At 41.9% G+C, this 17876-nt stretch overlaps 1 protein-coding gene across 23 annotated transcripts in view; it reads right to left on the bottom strand.

Annotated features, from left to right (window-relative positions):
- Window positions 1-433: 433 nt before the first annotated feature.
- The window catches only part of POSTN (periostin), a 53970-nt gene continuing 36527 nt past the window's right edge, over window positions 434-17876 (bottom strand). The window contains exons 17-25 of one of the 23 annotated variants that reach the window (XM_060269184.2): window positions 16335-16409; window positions 14310-14354; window positions 12568-12663; window positions 11795-11884; window positions 9071-9151; window positions 8321-8401; window positions 4840-4926; window positions 3077-3118; window positions 434-2425 (exon numbers count right to left, since the gene is read on the bottom strand). In XM_060269184.2, the coding sequence (XP_060125167.1) occupies window positions 2358-2425; window positions 3077-3118; window positions 4840-4926; window positions 8321-8401; window positions 9071-9151; window positions 11795-11884; window positions 12568-12663; window positions 14310-14354; window positions 16335-16409 (665 nt within the window). In that variant the 3' untranslated portion in view covers window positions 434-2357. The remainder of the gene's footprint in view (window positions 2426-3076; window positions 3119-4839; window positions 4927-8320; window positions 8402-9070; window positions 9152-11794; window positions 11885-12567; window positions 12664-14309; window positions 14355-16334; window positions 16410-17876) is intronic. The other 22 variants (XM_088658956.1, XM_060269185.2, XM_060269186.2 and 19 more) reach the window with 22 other exon arrangements.

The raw sequence follows: 17876 nt of genomic DNA, 5'->3' as shown, positions 1-17876 counted from the left end.
GGTGGGCTTTAGCAAAACCATAAAAACTTAATCCAGCATTTGGCAGGAGTGCACAAAGGGTTGCAGGAGCCTAGCTCCCCCCTAACCTCCCAGACCTTGGCTTTACAATGCTTTTATGGACCATACATTAAACGGGTATAGGAACAAATATATGTCGATGGTTTTCAAATGTTGAGAGAGCCTTTCCCATACCAAGGAACCACTTCATGCCTGCCACAGAATTTCAGAGATTTCTGGAGCACTCAGTTCTTGCAAGGCACTGTCTAGGCCTGCTGAGCCACACCATGTTTCAAGGAAGCTTGTTGGTCATTATTGATCTAACTGAAGAATTCTGTGGTTTCACAGAGTACTGTTCAAAAATGATTGGCACATACAGTTTTTTCAAGTACGAATGTTTTCTTGCTCATCAAATTATTGACTACAAAAAGCCCCGTAATTCAGCCAAATTTATTTAATGAATATGTGTTTCAAAACAAAAATATAAAGGCACACGCTGTAATTCTTTTAAACCACACTTTGCAGAATTAAGGCACCTTGATGAAATGTTGTTACTCCCTTCACAAAGATTCTTGCATAGTTGACATACAAGTATGGGAGAAGAAGCAAATAAACTAGTTATAATAACGACAATTTACAGACAGTGCCCACATCAGTAATGAAAATTGGCAGGGCTTCCTTTATGCAAAGGCTTCTGGACTAAGTACCAGTTGATATATATTTCATTGATTGTTTTAGAATTCAACAATTCAAAGCAGGATTTTTAAAGGCTAATGTTTCACAAACCTTACAATTGTCTCCTGTACTTAAATGCTATAGTGGAAATATATTTCTTTTAATTTTTAGATTCGTGTGGGTTACTTAGTACAATGGCTCATCAATGAGACCTGTTGAATTCACCAGGGCTTCCAAAACACATTTTGATTTCCACAGAAATACACATTCCATAAAGCAGAGGGCTTCAGCAAAGGACTCAAAATTCACAAATCAGACAAGCCAAAGTTCTTAGATATAAATGGTTTTACTCCCACTGAAGTCAATAGCATCTATTTTTCCCCGAATTCAGATCTATCAAATCATCACACTACAGGTCAATCTTGCTGCTTCTCAGGTTTAGTTTCAACCAGAGGGAAGTGGCGTCAACTATAAGCATGCCTAAAAGCTAATTCGGTTAACATCCCTGGAATGAAGGGCCACTTCATATTCTGTACTCAACTACAGAAAGTATAAAATGTAAATGAATGTTGCTTCAGTTGGGATATGGGGAACATACATATAAACAACTGTTTTCTTCTGTAAAATACATACGAGGCTGCAATGCTAACCCCTAAGAATAAGCTCCATTGAATTCTGTAAATCAGGAAAGGCTCTGCCCCCCATTTCTATACATTTGAACAAAATATAAGTGTGTGTTTTTTCAAATTCAGTCTGCCCTTATCAACGAATGGAAGGTGCACGTATTTTATACTTTGGTATCAGTATGTGAGTACAATATTTAAAACCAAAGAGCATCTCTTGTTTCGAATCAAATTAGCCGGACTCATGAACAGATTTTGCAATCTGGTTTCGGGCTGGTTCCTATATGTACAAAAAAAATGATAGTACGAAAGAATATACAAAAGGTAGAACCCACATTCAACATCCCCACATGTACACAGCTGAAAATATGGGGAGTTTAAATTAATACAATGTCCACCACCTTTTGGACCTCTAGCAGGTGAATGGTAGCGCTGGTGTTTAAGTATGTAGTGTCTGCTGCTTAATGCAAGGATCTCCGAATGGAAGCTATTGTGTTTACTGTAAGTTTGTTTTAATTTGGGACCTTAGAAAGCCAGAACAGTAATTGATCCGAGAACATTCCTGAACGCTCAGGTTTTGAGAGAGTCATCTTTGGAGAGTGCAGGAGAGAGAATCTATCAGCTTCGCTAGCAAATGTTTTACATAGTGATGAAAACGAAGATCCTATGTCATTGCTTAAAGTTTATTATGATTTCTAAGGTAATGTCTGTGTCATAATAGTATTTAATAACATAAATCACATGGATTTGCTGATCTAAAGGTGATACATTTACATAGCTTACACTCTTGGGTTTTCTCACTTTAAAGCTTATTTACTTGCAGGTGGAATGCAATTTAAATTCTAGAGTTCGGATTCATAGAAAAGGGGTACATTTTGAGTTGATCCCTGCTCGTTAGGATCACACCAGCTAAAGCGTCTTTTAGGAAGTGCTTCCCCCCCCTCATATGCACTCCCATCTGCTTTTATGGGGGAGAGGATGCTAGGCCCAATTGTTAATGGGAACAAGTGATTTGGTTAATGTTTTCCCTTATGACTTTTTTCTTTTCTTTTCTTCAGAGCTTCAGTTCTCTTTCTGTACAGTCTGCTTTTTTGCAGGTCTGACGAGCCTTGTTCTTCTCCGTGGTGAGCCTGTGGACAAAAAAAAGAGAACAAATGTTATTAAGGTAAACTAATGTCTCCTTTGAATTATGGTGCTGGAGGAGACTCTTGAGAGTCCCATGGACTGCAAGAAGATCAAACCTATCCATTCTCAAGGAAATCAGCCCTGAGTGCTCACTGGAAGGACAGATCGTGAAGCTGAGGCTCCAATACTTTGGCCACCTCATGAGAAGAGAAGACTCCCTGGAAAAGACCCTGATGTTGGGAAAGATTGAGGGCACTAGGAGAAGGGGACGACAGAGGACGAGGTGGTTGGACAGTGTTCTCGAAGCTATGAACATGAGTTTGACCAAACTTCGGGAGGCAGTGGAAGACAGGAGTGCCTGGCGTGCTCTAGTCCATGGGGTCACGAAGAGTCGGACACGACTAAACGACTAAACAACAACAACAATGTCCCCTTCCTATACGTTGTTGTTGTTGTTGCTGCTGCTATTTTTAAAATTTGCATACAGCCCTTCATCTGACAATCCCAAGGGGGTTCACAACAGAAAAATACAAAAGGAGAACAAAACAAAAAAAGCAAACGCAAACCATTGCAAACTACCCAAAAGACACAATTAATGGCACGCAATATAAATGCCTGAATAATTAAGAAATAAATACTACAGTTCCTCCTCATACCTTGTGTTCTTCTGGATGTTTGTACTTTTCTAACGGGTGCTTCTAAAAAGAAGAAACAGAAAACAGTGTTGCAATCTTGCATTATTTATTGTAGAGGTTTGAAATAGTGCAGTAAGGTATCTTCTGAAATGTCAAAAATTTAAAGCTGACGAAGTCTTTTTCAGTTTAAGACACTGGATGAATAATAAAAGCTTTTTACTATACAATATATTCCACATGCTCTATAGATCACTTGCTGTTCTGATGGCAGATATTATTCAGGGATCAGAGTGCTCTCCGAAACATGTTATCATCTGCACACAGAAAAAATGGGATGTCAGGCAGAAGAGCTCTAGCCTAGTTTTGTCCCTGACAGTGGCGGAGCTTCATGCTCCGGTACGGAGGGCGGAGAGGAGGCGGGGACAGGGCTGGTGCACGTCCTGGGGGCAGGGCCTGCCGCCTGCAGGCGCATGGTGCACGCCCTGGGGGGCGTGGCGTGCCGCCTGCAGGCGCATGGCACCCAGTACAGGCGGGGGACAGCTGCAATGGCACCCCACCAGGATCACGCTGCCGGGGGCGGTGCGCTCCCCCCGCACTCCTCTTCCTCCACCAGTGGTCCCTGATAGGCTACATTTCTATGTGTAGGGTTCCCCTCCCTCCGCCAAGGAACACTCAGTGATTTTGAGCCTCTCCTTTAATTCAAACGTAGTACCACCCAAACATAGACTTACCACCTCAGTGAGACCTAGGCCACTGTGTGCAATTATAGATTCAGAGGGAGATCCCAAAAAACTACTCTAAGCATGGCAAAGCGCTCCAACATGTCCAGGTGGATTTTTCACCATTCAAAAACAGAGCTATGAGCCAAACACCTGTAAATCACTCTGAATGGAAGAGATTCAGGCATGGGTCCATAATTTGGAAGAAGAAAATAAGATAGCAGCCAAGTACTGTAGGGGCAGAATGCTACAGTTTAATAGGCTGAGATTAGAAATAAAAATTTATAAGCGTCATGAGTCGTTATTACTTGGGAAGGAGGGCATTGCCACACAAATAAAAATTTATCATTGGCGATGCTGTCAAAAATACCAACTGCCCACTTGTAATGCTGGGCTCTTTCTTTCGTTCTTTCTAAAAATTAATAACATTACAGTACTGTGAAATTTCCCCCTCCCCCCCCCTTTTCTGGGTACCAGCTCCAATGTTTCTAGTTGGCTTGGGCTTATGAAACACCTGCATATTTTTAAACAGGCATTCTGCATAAGTTTCAAATAAGACCTGCCCCCTCCCCCAAATTAGCAATTAGTATCCTGTTTAATCATGCAATATGTCTTGAACAAATCCTTGACGTGACATATTCAGCGAGCACAACTAATAGACCTAGTAAAGTAGATGACAGGTATATTGTAGTCTTGTTGGAAGATTAAAAGGAAAGGAACTATGAGAAATCTTTAACATCCCTTTATGGGGGTTAGGATAATTGAAACAGAATTTTTTTGTTTGTTAATGACTAATAAATCATTCAAGTAAGTTGTAAATATACAGAACACTGCAACTTTAAACTGGTGAACAGAACAAAGTCATTTCATGCTACTGGAAGGATTTTTTTAATTATTATTTTGTTTCGTTCATGCCAACAGGCTACGTAAGCAACTGGGTTAGGAAGTATAGGGTGGAAATAAACAATTCTGTATTCTCGAGGTCTGGTCCTGATTTCCATGCAAGTAATTCACTCACAACAATTGTTTGGATAAGAGGCGGTTCCATATTACTGCATAACTAACCTTCCAGATGAATTTTCTTTATTTCTGTCTCGATAATCTGTGGCTCTGCCTCAATTACTTTAGTAACCTTGGTGTACTCAGATCCGGCTACAACAGGCATTAAAAACAATTGCCAGTTAAGAGTGGGTAGATTTTTTTTTATTAAAAAAACAGGGAAGTGGTCCATATTTGAGATGTTATATCTGAAGAGGATGTGGATGGGTACAACATGAGCAAATGAGCAAATTCCGAAATATTTTTTTAGAATTGACAAGTCCTCTGTTCTGTGGCTGGTAGCCAAGCATTGCCTCAACACCTGGCATGTTTCCCCAAATGTGCAACGAGCACACATTCTTGTTAGTTTACACTGCTATCATCTTAACGGTGTGGTCCACAACTTGCAAAGGGCTTGTTGTGTTTCCATAGGCAAGGGAAGAATTTCTGTTCCAGTTTGAACTGGCGAGAGACAGCTCCGGTTGATGCCCATAATGTCTGTGGAGCCATCGCCATCATGATCGCAGTATGCAAATCATGTGTTTGTTTATATCTGTGTATGGGGCATAGCTGCCAAGTCTCCTGTATTCCCCGGGAATCCCCCGTTTTTCCAGCTGTTTCGAGCGACTTTTGACGCTGCTCTGCCCAGTTCCAACATGGCTGCAACGCGACTTCTGGTGCGGTGGCCATTTTGGAACAGGGCAGAGCAGCATCAAAAGTCGCTTCTGAGCATGCTCCACCCAGTTCCAAAATGGCGACAGCGCTACTTCCAGTCTGCTACTTCCGGTCCGATCCCTTATTTTTCAGGCAGGAACTTGGCAGGTATGGTATGGGGGTGGAGTGAAGTGGGGTGGGGGTGGGGTCTAGGCAAGTCTCAAAGAATTATACGGGTCTCTCATGGCAGTCAAAGGAAAAGAAGGGCTGGAAGAAACGAAGCAAAGTGAGAAAAATAAAAAAATAAAAACAAAGACAAATAAACGAGTCAAGGATTCTGTTTCTAGTAACCACTTCACAATTGCAAGAAGATCGGAGAAAAAGAATTCAGTGGATCACTTTATGATATTTCAGGTTTTATGCCAGAGATTCTAGCTACTTTTGCGTGGTCTGTGGCTCACTACTTGACCATCTGACGCAGGACCCTGTTCTGACTATCATAGGCCTGGGGACCATTTCTCAGCCCCATGGTTTTCAATTGAGATGCTGTGGAATGTGTCTGAGATCTTCAGCATCCATTTCACGCACTCTCCCACTGAGCTAATTGTACTCATGATTTATCCCTTGGAATATTTGGAATAAAAATGGCAAAGAATTGAAATTAGAAACAATTGATTGCACTTTTGTTGTTGTTTTAAAAATTACAGCATAAATTTGAATAAGCCATATCAACTCCATGAAAACTGGATTATTAGGCAATTCTTACGTTACAATTTGAAGGCTACTGCCTTCAAATGCCTGCTTGCTGTTGGATCCACATCCTGCAATCTACAGAAGGAGCGTCTCCACCCCCATCGTTCTGCCCGGACACTGAGGTCCAGTACCGAGGGCCTTCTGGCGGTTCCCTCGTTGCGAGAAGCCATGTTGCAGGAAACCAGGTAGAGGGCCTTCTCGGTGGTGGCGCCCGCCCTGCGGAATGCCCTCCCATCAGATGTCAAAGAGAAAAACAGCTACCAGATTTTTAGAAGACATCTGAAGGCAGCCCTGTTTAGGGAGGCTTTTTAATGTTTAATAGATTATTTTATTTCATTTTTCTGTTGGAAGCCGCTCAGAGTGGCTGGGGAAATAAATAAATAAATAAATATATAATAACAGCTACTTATCCTTTAGAATTTTTTTTAAAGGGAGATTCCAGTCTTCCAGATGCTACTCTTCTCAAATGCACAATTGTGAAACCACTGTCTATAGGAGTCACCTTTTGGTTTGTGGAATGCCATAAAAATGGATGCTTTTCAGTATTTCTTTTCTCTATAGTTAGGTCCCTTAGATAAAATAAATACGTTATGACCTGTTCTTATAGTTTTATTAAACTAAAGCTATAACCCTAATCCAACTTCCCCTTAGATTGAGCCCCATTGAATTCAATGGGACTTTCACAGTTGGGTTTTTGTGCTGTAAGATGACATTTGCAAAATGCTTTCTGAGTTCTTTAAGCAATTTTTATGCCGGAATGGCTTTGCTGATTAACTTCATTATATAAGGATTTCAAACTCTGATCCAGTGAAGAGCCAGCTGGACTCTAATTAGCAGAAGGTGATGTGGTCTCACTTTAACTTGAGCAAGAATAAAAATATATAGTTTGGATTTAGGGGTCAGGGTTTGTCCCAAAACCTGAATTCTTTTCCCCCTCTTCAATTCTTAAATATCCCACAAGCAAAACCATTCAATTGATGTATACAGATTAATAACATAAGCATTCGATTTTTTAAAAGTTTGCCCGTCAGTTTCTTCTGGTTATTTCTTGGTGATCAGTAGATTATTAAGGAGAACAGAGAGGATCAGAATGTCATTTCTGGCAATACAGTGCACCCGACTAATACTGTATGGCAGTTCATTATGCTCAGACGCTATTGGCTGGCTGGCAACCATATGGTGGTGAAATCCTCATCCTACAATTGCGTATGCCCAGGGATTGGGCACAAAACAGCATGCTGTGAGTTGAACATCCATTGAAAGGTGTTACTTGTATCTCTCAAACACATGGGATTGTCACAGCACCAAATTGGTTGCCTCTGTAGTGCAGTACACATGTTTTTAGGATGCTGCTTCTAGGAATCACTGCCCAATTCTACTGCAGTCATTCCTCATTTTAACCAACCATATAGCCATTTTGCATGACATTTGTATGCCATATGTGGTAATAGTACCTGCTACTTCCACAGTTGAACTGAGAACTGCTTTGTTGGCTAGCATTAAGTTGGCGCTGGATAAGGTCAAGATGGCGCTGGATATTTTTGCAATAGGTGTTCAGACTGTGAATTTTGCACCTTTTTATTATTAACTGAAATGAGTTAGCATCAACATGCTCATCAGTACAAAGATGAGTGCACTGTACTCTCGAAGATAATTACAAAGCTTTATTGCATAGAACCAAAAGTCATTTCAAAAGAAGGATGCTATACATGCCTTTGACGGTTAAATAGTGAGCAATGAATATTCATTTTTAAATGAACAATGCAAAAAGATTTTGGACTTTTCTCACATGTCGCACTAGCTTTGGAAGAATATCTTAAAATTCAAAAGTTATCACAGAATATTTTATAATGCAAACAAATCTTCATTGCTCATTTGGAACTTTTTAAAGACTCAACAGATTCACACAAATAAAGCTTTATTGTACTCCAACATGTGTGGAGGTAAACGGATAGCTCAAAGTTCAAAATTTCATACATTAGGCTTGGTTTTTCTTCCATATATTTTGCTTAATTGAATCAGTCTTTAAAAAGTTTAAAAGATCAGTTTGTCCGCTCTTGGCACTCATTACGACGAGGTTAGTTGTCTCACACTCACTAACCTCCCTTGAGGAGTCTTTTGATTTCTTCATCTTCAAGTAAATGACCATCACCTTCAATGAATTTGCTCACCTTGGTCACCTCTGACAGAACACATGTTTATGGCATGATGTGGAACATTGAGAAGTTGGTAGTTGCAGCACATTTAACGAGCTTACTTTATAATTACACAATTATCTATTGCAGTGAAAAGCCTCATGCATGCCAAACATCTGGTTGTTTTCATTAAAATAAATAAATGTGTGTTCCTGGTCTATAATATATATTGGCTGTTTCACTTGAACAAGAATTAAAATATCAATGTAGTACTTACTGAATTCAAGACAGATTACAGCTAAGAAGGATACGCCTTCCATTGAAACCAGATAGCAGACTAGAATATTGCCAATTCCAGATGGATTTTGCTAATTTCTAAATGCTTCAGACGTTTGCAAACGAATGCTGAAAAATCTGGTTTAGGTGACTGTCAACATCAAATGGATGTGTATCTGAGTTTTCAGACATTCGCGAAAATTCATTTATTTAGACATTTGAAATCCTGTTAATCATATTTAGAAACTGAAATCCTGTTAATTTTGTGCATATCATTCCCATGATCCAAATGTTCAGAGCTAGTCCTTTCCAGACTCTGCCTTTTATAAGCGCTATTCATGTTAAGGAGCCGCTAAAATGAGCATTATTATCCTTAGAAGATAAACCCTTGAGTGTGCCAGATCACAATCCATCCTTCCCCTTTGACAAAGAATACTAACCTTCTTCCAGCAATTTCTTAAGAGCCTCCTCAGTATCTGCCCCACCTCCTGTAGTGATTCGGGTGTATTTCAGTTCTGGACCTGAAGTGAAAAAGACCCAGTTAGGTGCATGTGAAGGGGGGGGGGAAACCCTCCCAAATTTTCATCGTTGTGCTGTAGGTAACCATATCTTCCTGTTCAAAGTAATGATCTCAGAGAGTAATAAAAAAGTCATGGTGGAATAAGATCTCAGTAGAAGCTTAGGTGCGTCCAGCGTAACTTACAGGAGGGTGGCGTGTTTGGTGGACGGTTTGACAGACACGTAGCTTACAACAAGGAGAGCAAGGGCGGCTTTTGAAAGTGCAGCGAAATGTGTTGCAAGAAGTGCTGTCATTATCCGGCCGATACACACAACCACATTCTTCTCAGAGGCTGATTTTTCCACACAGCTTTCCTGAATTTGGTGATGTGGTTTGAGAGTGCCATGCAGAGGGAGCTTGGGGGCAAAGAGAGACTCAGCACTATTTTTCTATAATATTTGGATCAGGAGAGCCCGTGCAGGCCCTGAACTGATGCCTGGATGGTAGGATGGATGAGGCCAGGGTCAGATTTAGATTTGATGAGGCCTTAAGCTACTGAAGTTAATGGGGCCGTTTATATGTCCTTTGTCAACAACAAATTGTTGCTGTTTTTTTGTGTTGAATATATGCTAATTTATGGACCTAATAGGTATCAAAAGCCATTTGCACATAACAAAATATGTATTTTATCAAAGTAATGGTTGAACTTATCTTATATTTTGGTAATGTACATCCAGTTTTTTCCTTTAATTTTTTTTTGGGCCCCCAAGAGAGTGGAGCCCTAGTTTTGCTTATACATAAATCTGGTACTGGATGAGGCGGCTGCCACCAGGGGTAAGGTCCTGTCAGCATAGTACACCTCTGCTCAGAGAACTGTACTGATTTGTTGACTTACTACCATGCCAAGTCCAAAGTGTTACTATCAGTGCTTTTTTTCTGGAGGTACGCAGTGCAGCGACCTTTGGGGAGTGAAGGAGGCAGGAGGGGCTCCAGGATCCTGTCAGAGCATCACACCTCCTTCCCCAAACCCGGGAAGTGTTTGCCCAGCTTAGGGAAGGAGGTGTGATGCTCTGACAGGATCCTGGAGCCCTGCTTTCTAATAATAATAATAATAATAATAATAATAATAATAATAATAATAATTTATTTGCACCCTGCCCATCCGGTTGGGTTTCCCCAGCCACTCTGGGCAGCTTCCAACAAAGATTAAAATACATTAAAATGTCACACATTAAAAACTTCCCTAAACAGGGCTGCCTTCAGATGTTTTTTAAATGTCAGGTAGTTGTTTATCTCTTTGACATATGATGGAAGGGCATTCCGCAGGGTGGGCGCCACCACCGAGAAGGCCCTCTGCCTGGTTCCCTGTAGCTTTGCTTCTCGCAGTGAGGGAACTGCCAGAAGGCCCTTGGAGCTGGACCTCAGTGTCCGGGCAGAATGATGGTGGTGGAGACGCTCCTTCAGGTATACTGGGCCGAGGCCGTTTAGGGCTTTAAAGGTCAGCACCAACACTTTGAATTGTGCTTGGAAACGTACTGAGAGCCAATGCAGGTCTTTTAGGACCGGTGTTATATGGTGTCGGCAGCCGCTCCCAGTCCTAAACACGGACGAGCTTTGGGAAGGTGGCGGGTGGACTCTCAGACCCCATCAGAGCATTGTGCCTCCTTCCCCAAGCCTGGGAAGCATTTGCCCAGCTTAGAGAAGGAGGCTAGAAAGGGTCCTGGAGCCCTCCTTCCCAAAGCTGAGCAGGGCAGGCCTCCTCACCAGGGCGGCAGTGCCCTGGTAGTTGGGTAGGTGGGTGAGGAAGCATCAAGCAGCTAACCCACCCTTGCCACCCAACCTTGGCGTTAGGCCACGCCCCCTGCATGCTGGTCCCTCCCCCTGCTTGTTGGTGAGTGCCAGCACTTTTTTGCCTAGAAAAAAAAGCACTGCTCCTTAACAGCTTGGGACCAATTTACTTGCAGGATAGCGTTATCCTAGACATGCTCATTGGACCTCTTCATTCTGCAGAAATGGCACTGTTAGAGGTGCCACGTAATGCTTGTTCTGCAAATAGTGAAGCGCTGCCTACACTTTGGAACTCCTTGAAGGTTGGTATTAGCCAAGTACTGTCACTGAACACTCTCTGATACCTGCTTTAAACATTTTTATTTAGGCAAGCCTCTCCAGACGTTATATAAGTTGGATGTGCTTGCATCTGTTTTTAGTTTATTGTTGTTTTTAATTAGTTTTTGAAAGTTTTTAAATATTAGTTTTCAACTATCTTTTTAAAAAAACTGTATTTTTTTTTAAAAAATGAGCTACTTTAAGGTTTTATTACAATCAAGTGGTGTATACAAACAAACAAACAAAAAACATATACGCAGCAAACAGGTAACAAATAAGAGGAACATGAGATGGCAATGATGGAAGATGGCAATGAATGTTAAGGTGGGAATGGATTTCCTTGACTGAGGGCCGTTTCTTCCGCCTCCTTAAGGTCTTTTCTCAAGAACTGAGATTATATGGCCATTCTATGAAAAGGTTTGTTCTCAAATGGCCCAGAATTAAGAAGTGGACTCCATCAGGAAATCTTTAAAACTGTGCATATTCTTTTCATGATAAAGCTTTCATTTTCAAAACTGGGTTATTTTGGACACGTGTGTTTTTTGTTTTGTTTTTTTACCTTGAATGATTCTTTCTTCGGTCACTTCTCTTTCAGTCACTTCCACAGGAATACCATCAATTATTTTCGTGTATTTTTTAATTTTAGGCTCTATAAAGATGTTTTAAAAAGTTAGAGACGGTCAATTCACTGGATTTTTTTCGATGTCTCCCCACTGTCTCGGTTAAGCAGCCATTGGGGCAAGAGGGTCAATGTTAGAAATGGTTAGATTCAAAGTTCTCCCTCAGGGCCTTGCAGAAGAGTGCAAAGAAAGCCATTTACATTCCCAAGCATGCCCGTGTCAAATATTCACCATCTCAAGCTATGAACATAATGTATTATTTTTTTAAAAAAATATTTAGTTGAGCCTTTGGGTAGACTGGCAGGTAGTTTTCATTTTTTTGTTCACAGCTAGGATGACAAAACATCAAGTTTCTCAAGGCTCTGTCACGATTCTCAGAAACATGCTACTTATGTTAGAATTCAAAGGAATCAGAGGAGCTGGCAAAATAGTTTTTCCATATTTCATCTCATGGGTACAATTCAGAGGGCAGGTGTGAAAAAAGAGAAAGAGGCAGCAAAAATTCAGCGCACAAAATGGAAAAAAGAAGAAGAGAGAGGCTACATTCCAAGAAGAAGGGAAAGAGAGGCAAAGGGTTTAATAATAAAACCGTATAGTTGCAATACATCATTATAACACATGCTAAGAACAAACCCAGCAGTTTAAGAGAACTGGGAACTGCCTCTTCGAAACCATTCCGGTTAGTAATGTGCAGTCCATGAGACATATTCACCTCCATGAATAACTTTAGTGACTGTCTCGCCTTCCCTGACCAGCTTAAATTCTGGGTCCCCTTCAATCACTTTGGTGAGCCTTGTAATAGTGGGCCCTGAAAAAGTATTATTTCAAAACGGGAAGATGTGTTATAAATATGACATACAAAGCGAACAATGCTGAATGAAATTGCCTCTGACAAAAATAACTCCTTATCGTTTGTGTCGGAGCCAATCGTAAAGCTATTGGGACTAGGATGTAATTCTTCAGAGTGATGCACCATATGCTGAAAGGACTCTTATATCCAGTGCGTTTTTTTTCTGGGGGGACACAGGGGGACGCATACCCCTAAACATTTTGTGAATCTAAGTTTGGCCTCATTGAGGGGCAGTTTTTCAATATGAGTAGGAAAATGAGAGTACCCCTAAACTTTTTTTAAAGAAAAAAACTCACTGCTTATATCACTTTAACAGTCATGGCTTCCCCTAAAGAATACTGGGAACTGTAGTTTGTTAAGGGTGCTAAGGGTTGTAGGGAGACCCCTATTCGGCTCACAGTTATAATTTCCCTCTTTCCAGGGAACTCTGTGAGAAGTTTCCTAATAACTCTCAACGCCCTTAACTATGTACAGTTTCTACAGTTAACCGCCTACACCTTTAACTGTCTAGATTTCTTTAGGGAAATCCATGACTGGTACATATGAGGCCACTGTTGTAGACTGGGTTGGGATTCCAGGGCATGAATATGTAAAGGTAAAAAAGGTAAAGGACCCCTGGACACTTAAGTCCAGTCAAAGGCGACTATGGGGTTGTGGCACTCATCTCGCTTTCAGGCCGAGGGAGCCGGTGCTTGTCCACAGACAGCTTTCTGGGTCATGTGACCAGCATGACTAAACCACTTCTGGTGCAACAGAACACTGTGATGGAAACCAGAGCGCATGGAAAGGCCGTTTACCTTCCCACCGCAGCGGTAGCTATTTATCTACTTGCACTGGCATGCTTTCGAACTGCTAGGTTGGCAGGAGCTGGGGCAGAGCAACAGGAGCTCACCCCATTGCGGGGATTCGAACTTCCAACCTTCTGATCCGCAAGGCCAAGAGGCTCAGTGGTTTAGACCACAGTGCCACCTGCGTCCCAAAATATGTAGAGCGTTTGATCCTGGTGTGAATTGATATACATTAAATGCAACTGTGTAATCCAATGTGTCATGAATTAAGTAAGCAAAGGTAAAGGGGCCCCTGACCATTAGGTCCAGTCGTGGACGACTCTGGGGTTGCGGCGCTCATCTCGCTTTACTGGCCGAGGGAGCCAGCGTACAGCTTCTGGATCATGCGGCCAGCATGACTAAGCCGCTTCTGGCAAACTAGAGCACTGCATGAAAACGCTGTTTACCTTCCCGCTGGAGCAGTACCTATTTATCTACTTGCACTCTGATGTGCTTTTGAACTGCTAGGTTGGCAGGAGCAGGGACAAAAATAGGAATATGTGGAACATGGGATATATCTGTTCACAATAGCTGTGCAGGCGGGTTCAAGGTTTTGACATTTCTGATTTCCATCTGCTGCTTTTGTGCCTCTGCTAATGAAGTACAAAGATTCTGTTTTCCAAATTGCTCTTGGAGGCTTTGCTTGGTCCTTGGCTCCCTGGCGGTGTGATTTTTCTACCCTACAAATATTTTTTTTGGGGGGGGGGGCTTGATGCTTTGCTTCATAGCTGGATATTATGGAAAGTCTATGAGTTGCCCACTTTCATGATACGTTACCTTCAATCTCTTTTCGAAGTGTGGTTCCACCAACTACTTTTATTTCTGTGATAATGATAAGAAATATTTCAAGAGAATCAGATGGTTGCAGTTTTTAAAACGCTTTTACGTCATACTAGGCTTCATAATCTAAACATAAGAAAACATATGACCAACTCCGATAAAAAGCTAACGGCATAATCTAATCACATTTAAGTACCAGGACCTGTTGAGTTAAACACATGCTCAACTTTTCCAGCGAATTCAGTGATGCTTAAAAGTGCCCGGCTTGGCTTGAATTGTATCTACCGTTGGCTTATTTGTTGATTCGTGCTACTTGTAAAATCTCGTCTGTGTTTCCACACATTGTGTCTAAAATACGTGTTGAAATACAGAGCCAGAGCAGAGCAACAGCTGAAACCAGTGTTGTTCCGCTTTAACTGCAGCCTTTCCTTTCGGCTGTCAGAAACAAAATAGAAGTAAAGTTGAGTAAAAACATGGCACACCAGAAACACCACCAGAACCTGCTCACACAGTGTGTTCACAGCCATTTCGTATTGGATTTACTTTCCCTCTTCGGGTTGCCAGTTGGATGAGGAGAACACCACACAAATCAAACGGGAAGGCGAACAGCAGCACGTACACATTCGGCACTGGTGTGGACAAGCCCCGAGTCTTTTCTTTTGAATGAATGATTGGAATATGGCTTCCTGAAACATTTCCCGGCCCAAGTATCTTCTGGTCTCTCTCTACACATTTGGGAGGCCCTGCGAAGAATGCTTCTGTGTTCTTTTGTGGCTGCCAATGTTGCAATTGTTGGCATATAAAGACAAGCTGGAATTGGCTTCTAAAGGGGACTGTTCTTGAGTCATCAGAGGTGGGATTGTGAGCAGCGTTGAGGAGGCTGCCCGACACAAATCATACCCTGGGGCGAAGCCAGCGGTAGGATGACGAGTCTGGCAGCCAGGGACAAGTTGGCTGCACAGAGGGCGTGATTAGCACTCACTATTTTCTCTGCTTATTTAATCTCCACTCGGGGAGCAGCTTTTCTAACCTATAAGCCTGGCATTACTGAACGTTAGTCATTGCCTTTGGAATATCTCAATGTGAGTCACTGCTTTTGGCTTCCTTCTAGAATCCTGGGATCTGCATGTAAGGGTTGTAACAACCGTAGATCTTTGAGGGGTCTCCTAACAGTTCTCAGCCCCCTTAACTACCTACAGTTTCCAGCATTCGTGGAGAAAAGCCATGGCTGTTAAAGTGGTATCAGAGTGCTTTAAATACTGGATGCGACCGTGTGATGAAGCAGACTTACTCTTTCAAGCCACAAACGCAATCATTGAAGAACTTAAAGTAGAACGATAATAAAGAACATGCATTTTCGGTTAAGTTATACCTCTGTATGACCCAGTCTATGCTTGCGGCAACGTATTATTAAGCCCACTCTATATTCCCCTTTTAGAACACAAAATGAGCATGGACTTGGTTGCCTAAGTAACCCTGATCTTATTAAGTTTTCCCTGCGTTCTTTCATCGGCAGTCTGTAAAGTCAAACATTGAATTCAAGGTTAGAGCATTTAAAACATTTCCCCCCCAATGTTTTTCTAAGGTAAAAATTCGAAGTGGAGAATTGCGGCTTTGGATGTGCAATAATCCATTGTCATAATCATTTGTTATTTGTACTGACAAATTTTTAAAATCCACGCGATTCACTCGCAAAAGGAGTAGCAGGAAGTTCTCCAATAGATACCATCAGGTAAAGGAAGCTTAGTGGTTGTTGCCTTCACCTCAAAATCAAAACAGATTGTTTGCAAATGGGCAATGGACGTGCTTCTAAATCTGTTTTAATTGGCCTCTTTCTGATTTTGATTTCCCTAATTTTTCATTAGGTTAAATTTTGGTGGCATCTCTTGCTTTTACCTCACAATTTCAACACATGGGCTTTTATCCTTTCAACAAACTCAAAGTTTTTGAGGTGCTCCTCTGAGTTTTATTTGGCTATATCTGCTATTATTCATATTACTCCATCCAACCAACCACTTTTACCTTTTCGGATGCTGGGCTCAAAGCTGCTCTCAATTACTTTAATCTCGGGGTCAACAACTTTAATAATTCGGGTGGCTGAAAGTAAAAGAGAGCAAAAACTGGTGGAGTTAGAAACAGCTACCCTACAGTGCCCTTTTTAATGGTATTGGGGAACCTACTGGAATTGAATGAGTTTTATGGGAGATCACCAAAAGAGGAACGCAGTACCCTTGAGAGCTGCAGACTGTGCATGCTTTTTGTTCCTGTGAACTAAAACAATCTTCTTTGGAGATGTGGTGAGGGGAGGGGGACAAGAATGCTATTTCTGTTCCCTGCCACTGTTCTGATCACCCTCCATGCTTGGGAGGGTGAATTTCTGAAGCAGGAAGCTTCCTGTACTTGTGGAAGTTCCCTGTGAATGAACTCTGAAAAAGAATCTGTGAAGAGAGTTCCTGACACATATACAATGGTACTCCTGTTAACAAGACAACTGACGGCATTAGTAAACCTGTGACCACCAAAGTCCTTTTTTTAATTTAAAAAAAGTGATAGCTCAGTTGTTAGAACATGAGACTCTTGATCTCAGGGTTGTGGGTCCGAGCCCCACATTGGACAAAATTTTTCTGCATTGCAGGGGGTTGGACTAGATGAGCCCCATGTTCCCTTCCAACTCTAAAATTCTGAGATTCTGTGATGCTTTACCAATGAAGCTCTTTGCTATCAGCTACCAGTGTGGTGTAGTGGTTAAGAGCGGTAGACTCGTAAACTGGGGAACCGGGTTCGAGTCCCTGCTCCTCCACATGCAGCTGCTGAGTGACCTTGGGCTAGTCACACTTCTCTGAAGTCTCTCAGCCCCACTCACCTCACAGAGTGTTTGTTGTGGGGGAGGAAGGGAAAGGAGAATGTTAGCCACTTTGAGACTCCTTTGGGTAGTGATAAAGCGGGATATCAAATCCAAACTCTTCTTCTTCTACCTCCTTTCTGACCGTAAGACAACTCTGTACATATACAGTCATACCTCAGGTTACAGACGCTTCAGGTTGCATGTTTTTGGGTTGCACACTGCACCAAACCCAGAAGTACCAGAACTGGTTACTTGCAGGTTTTGGCGCTCGTGCATGTGCAGAAGTAGTAAACCGTGCTTTGCGCATGCGCAGAAACGTCGAATCGCAACCTGCACGTGCGCAGACGCAGCGAGCGTCCTCTCTCTCTCTCTCTCTCTCTCTCTCTCTCTCTCTCTCTCTCTCTCTCTCTCTCTCTCTCTCTCTCTCTCTGTGTCCTTTTTAGACTGAAAGCAATAATCTAAGCTATATTTTCCAGAATTATTTGTGCTTCTTTCACCAGCACAATATCTATATATTTGGGTGATACAAATGCACGGCATAATCCTGCCGAAATTTCAGTACTTCCAAGTCCCATGTAATCTGACTGCCTTTGCTTTTCCATATTAAAAGCCCAGTTGCACCTTTTAGGAAACGATTTTGCTGAAGGAGCACCCATAGCAACATTCCTTCAGCTGAAATCTCTGGTTTGCATCTCACAGCAGCAGCAGCAACAACAACA

The sequence above is a fragment of the Zootoca vivipara genome, chromosome 15 (genome assembly GCF_965207765.1).
Source record: "Zootoca vivipara chromosome 15, rZooViv2.hap1.1, whole genome shotgun sequence".
NCBI lineage: Eukaryota > Metazoa > Chordata > Lepidosauria > Squamata > Lacertidae > Zootoca > Zootoca vivipara.
The sequence above is the reverse complement of the archived record's forward strand: the minus strand, read 5'-3'. Positions and strand labels throughout refer to the sequence as shown.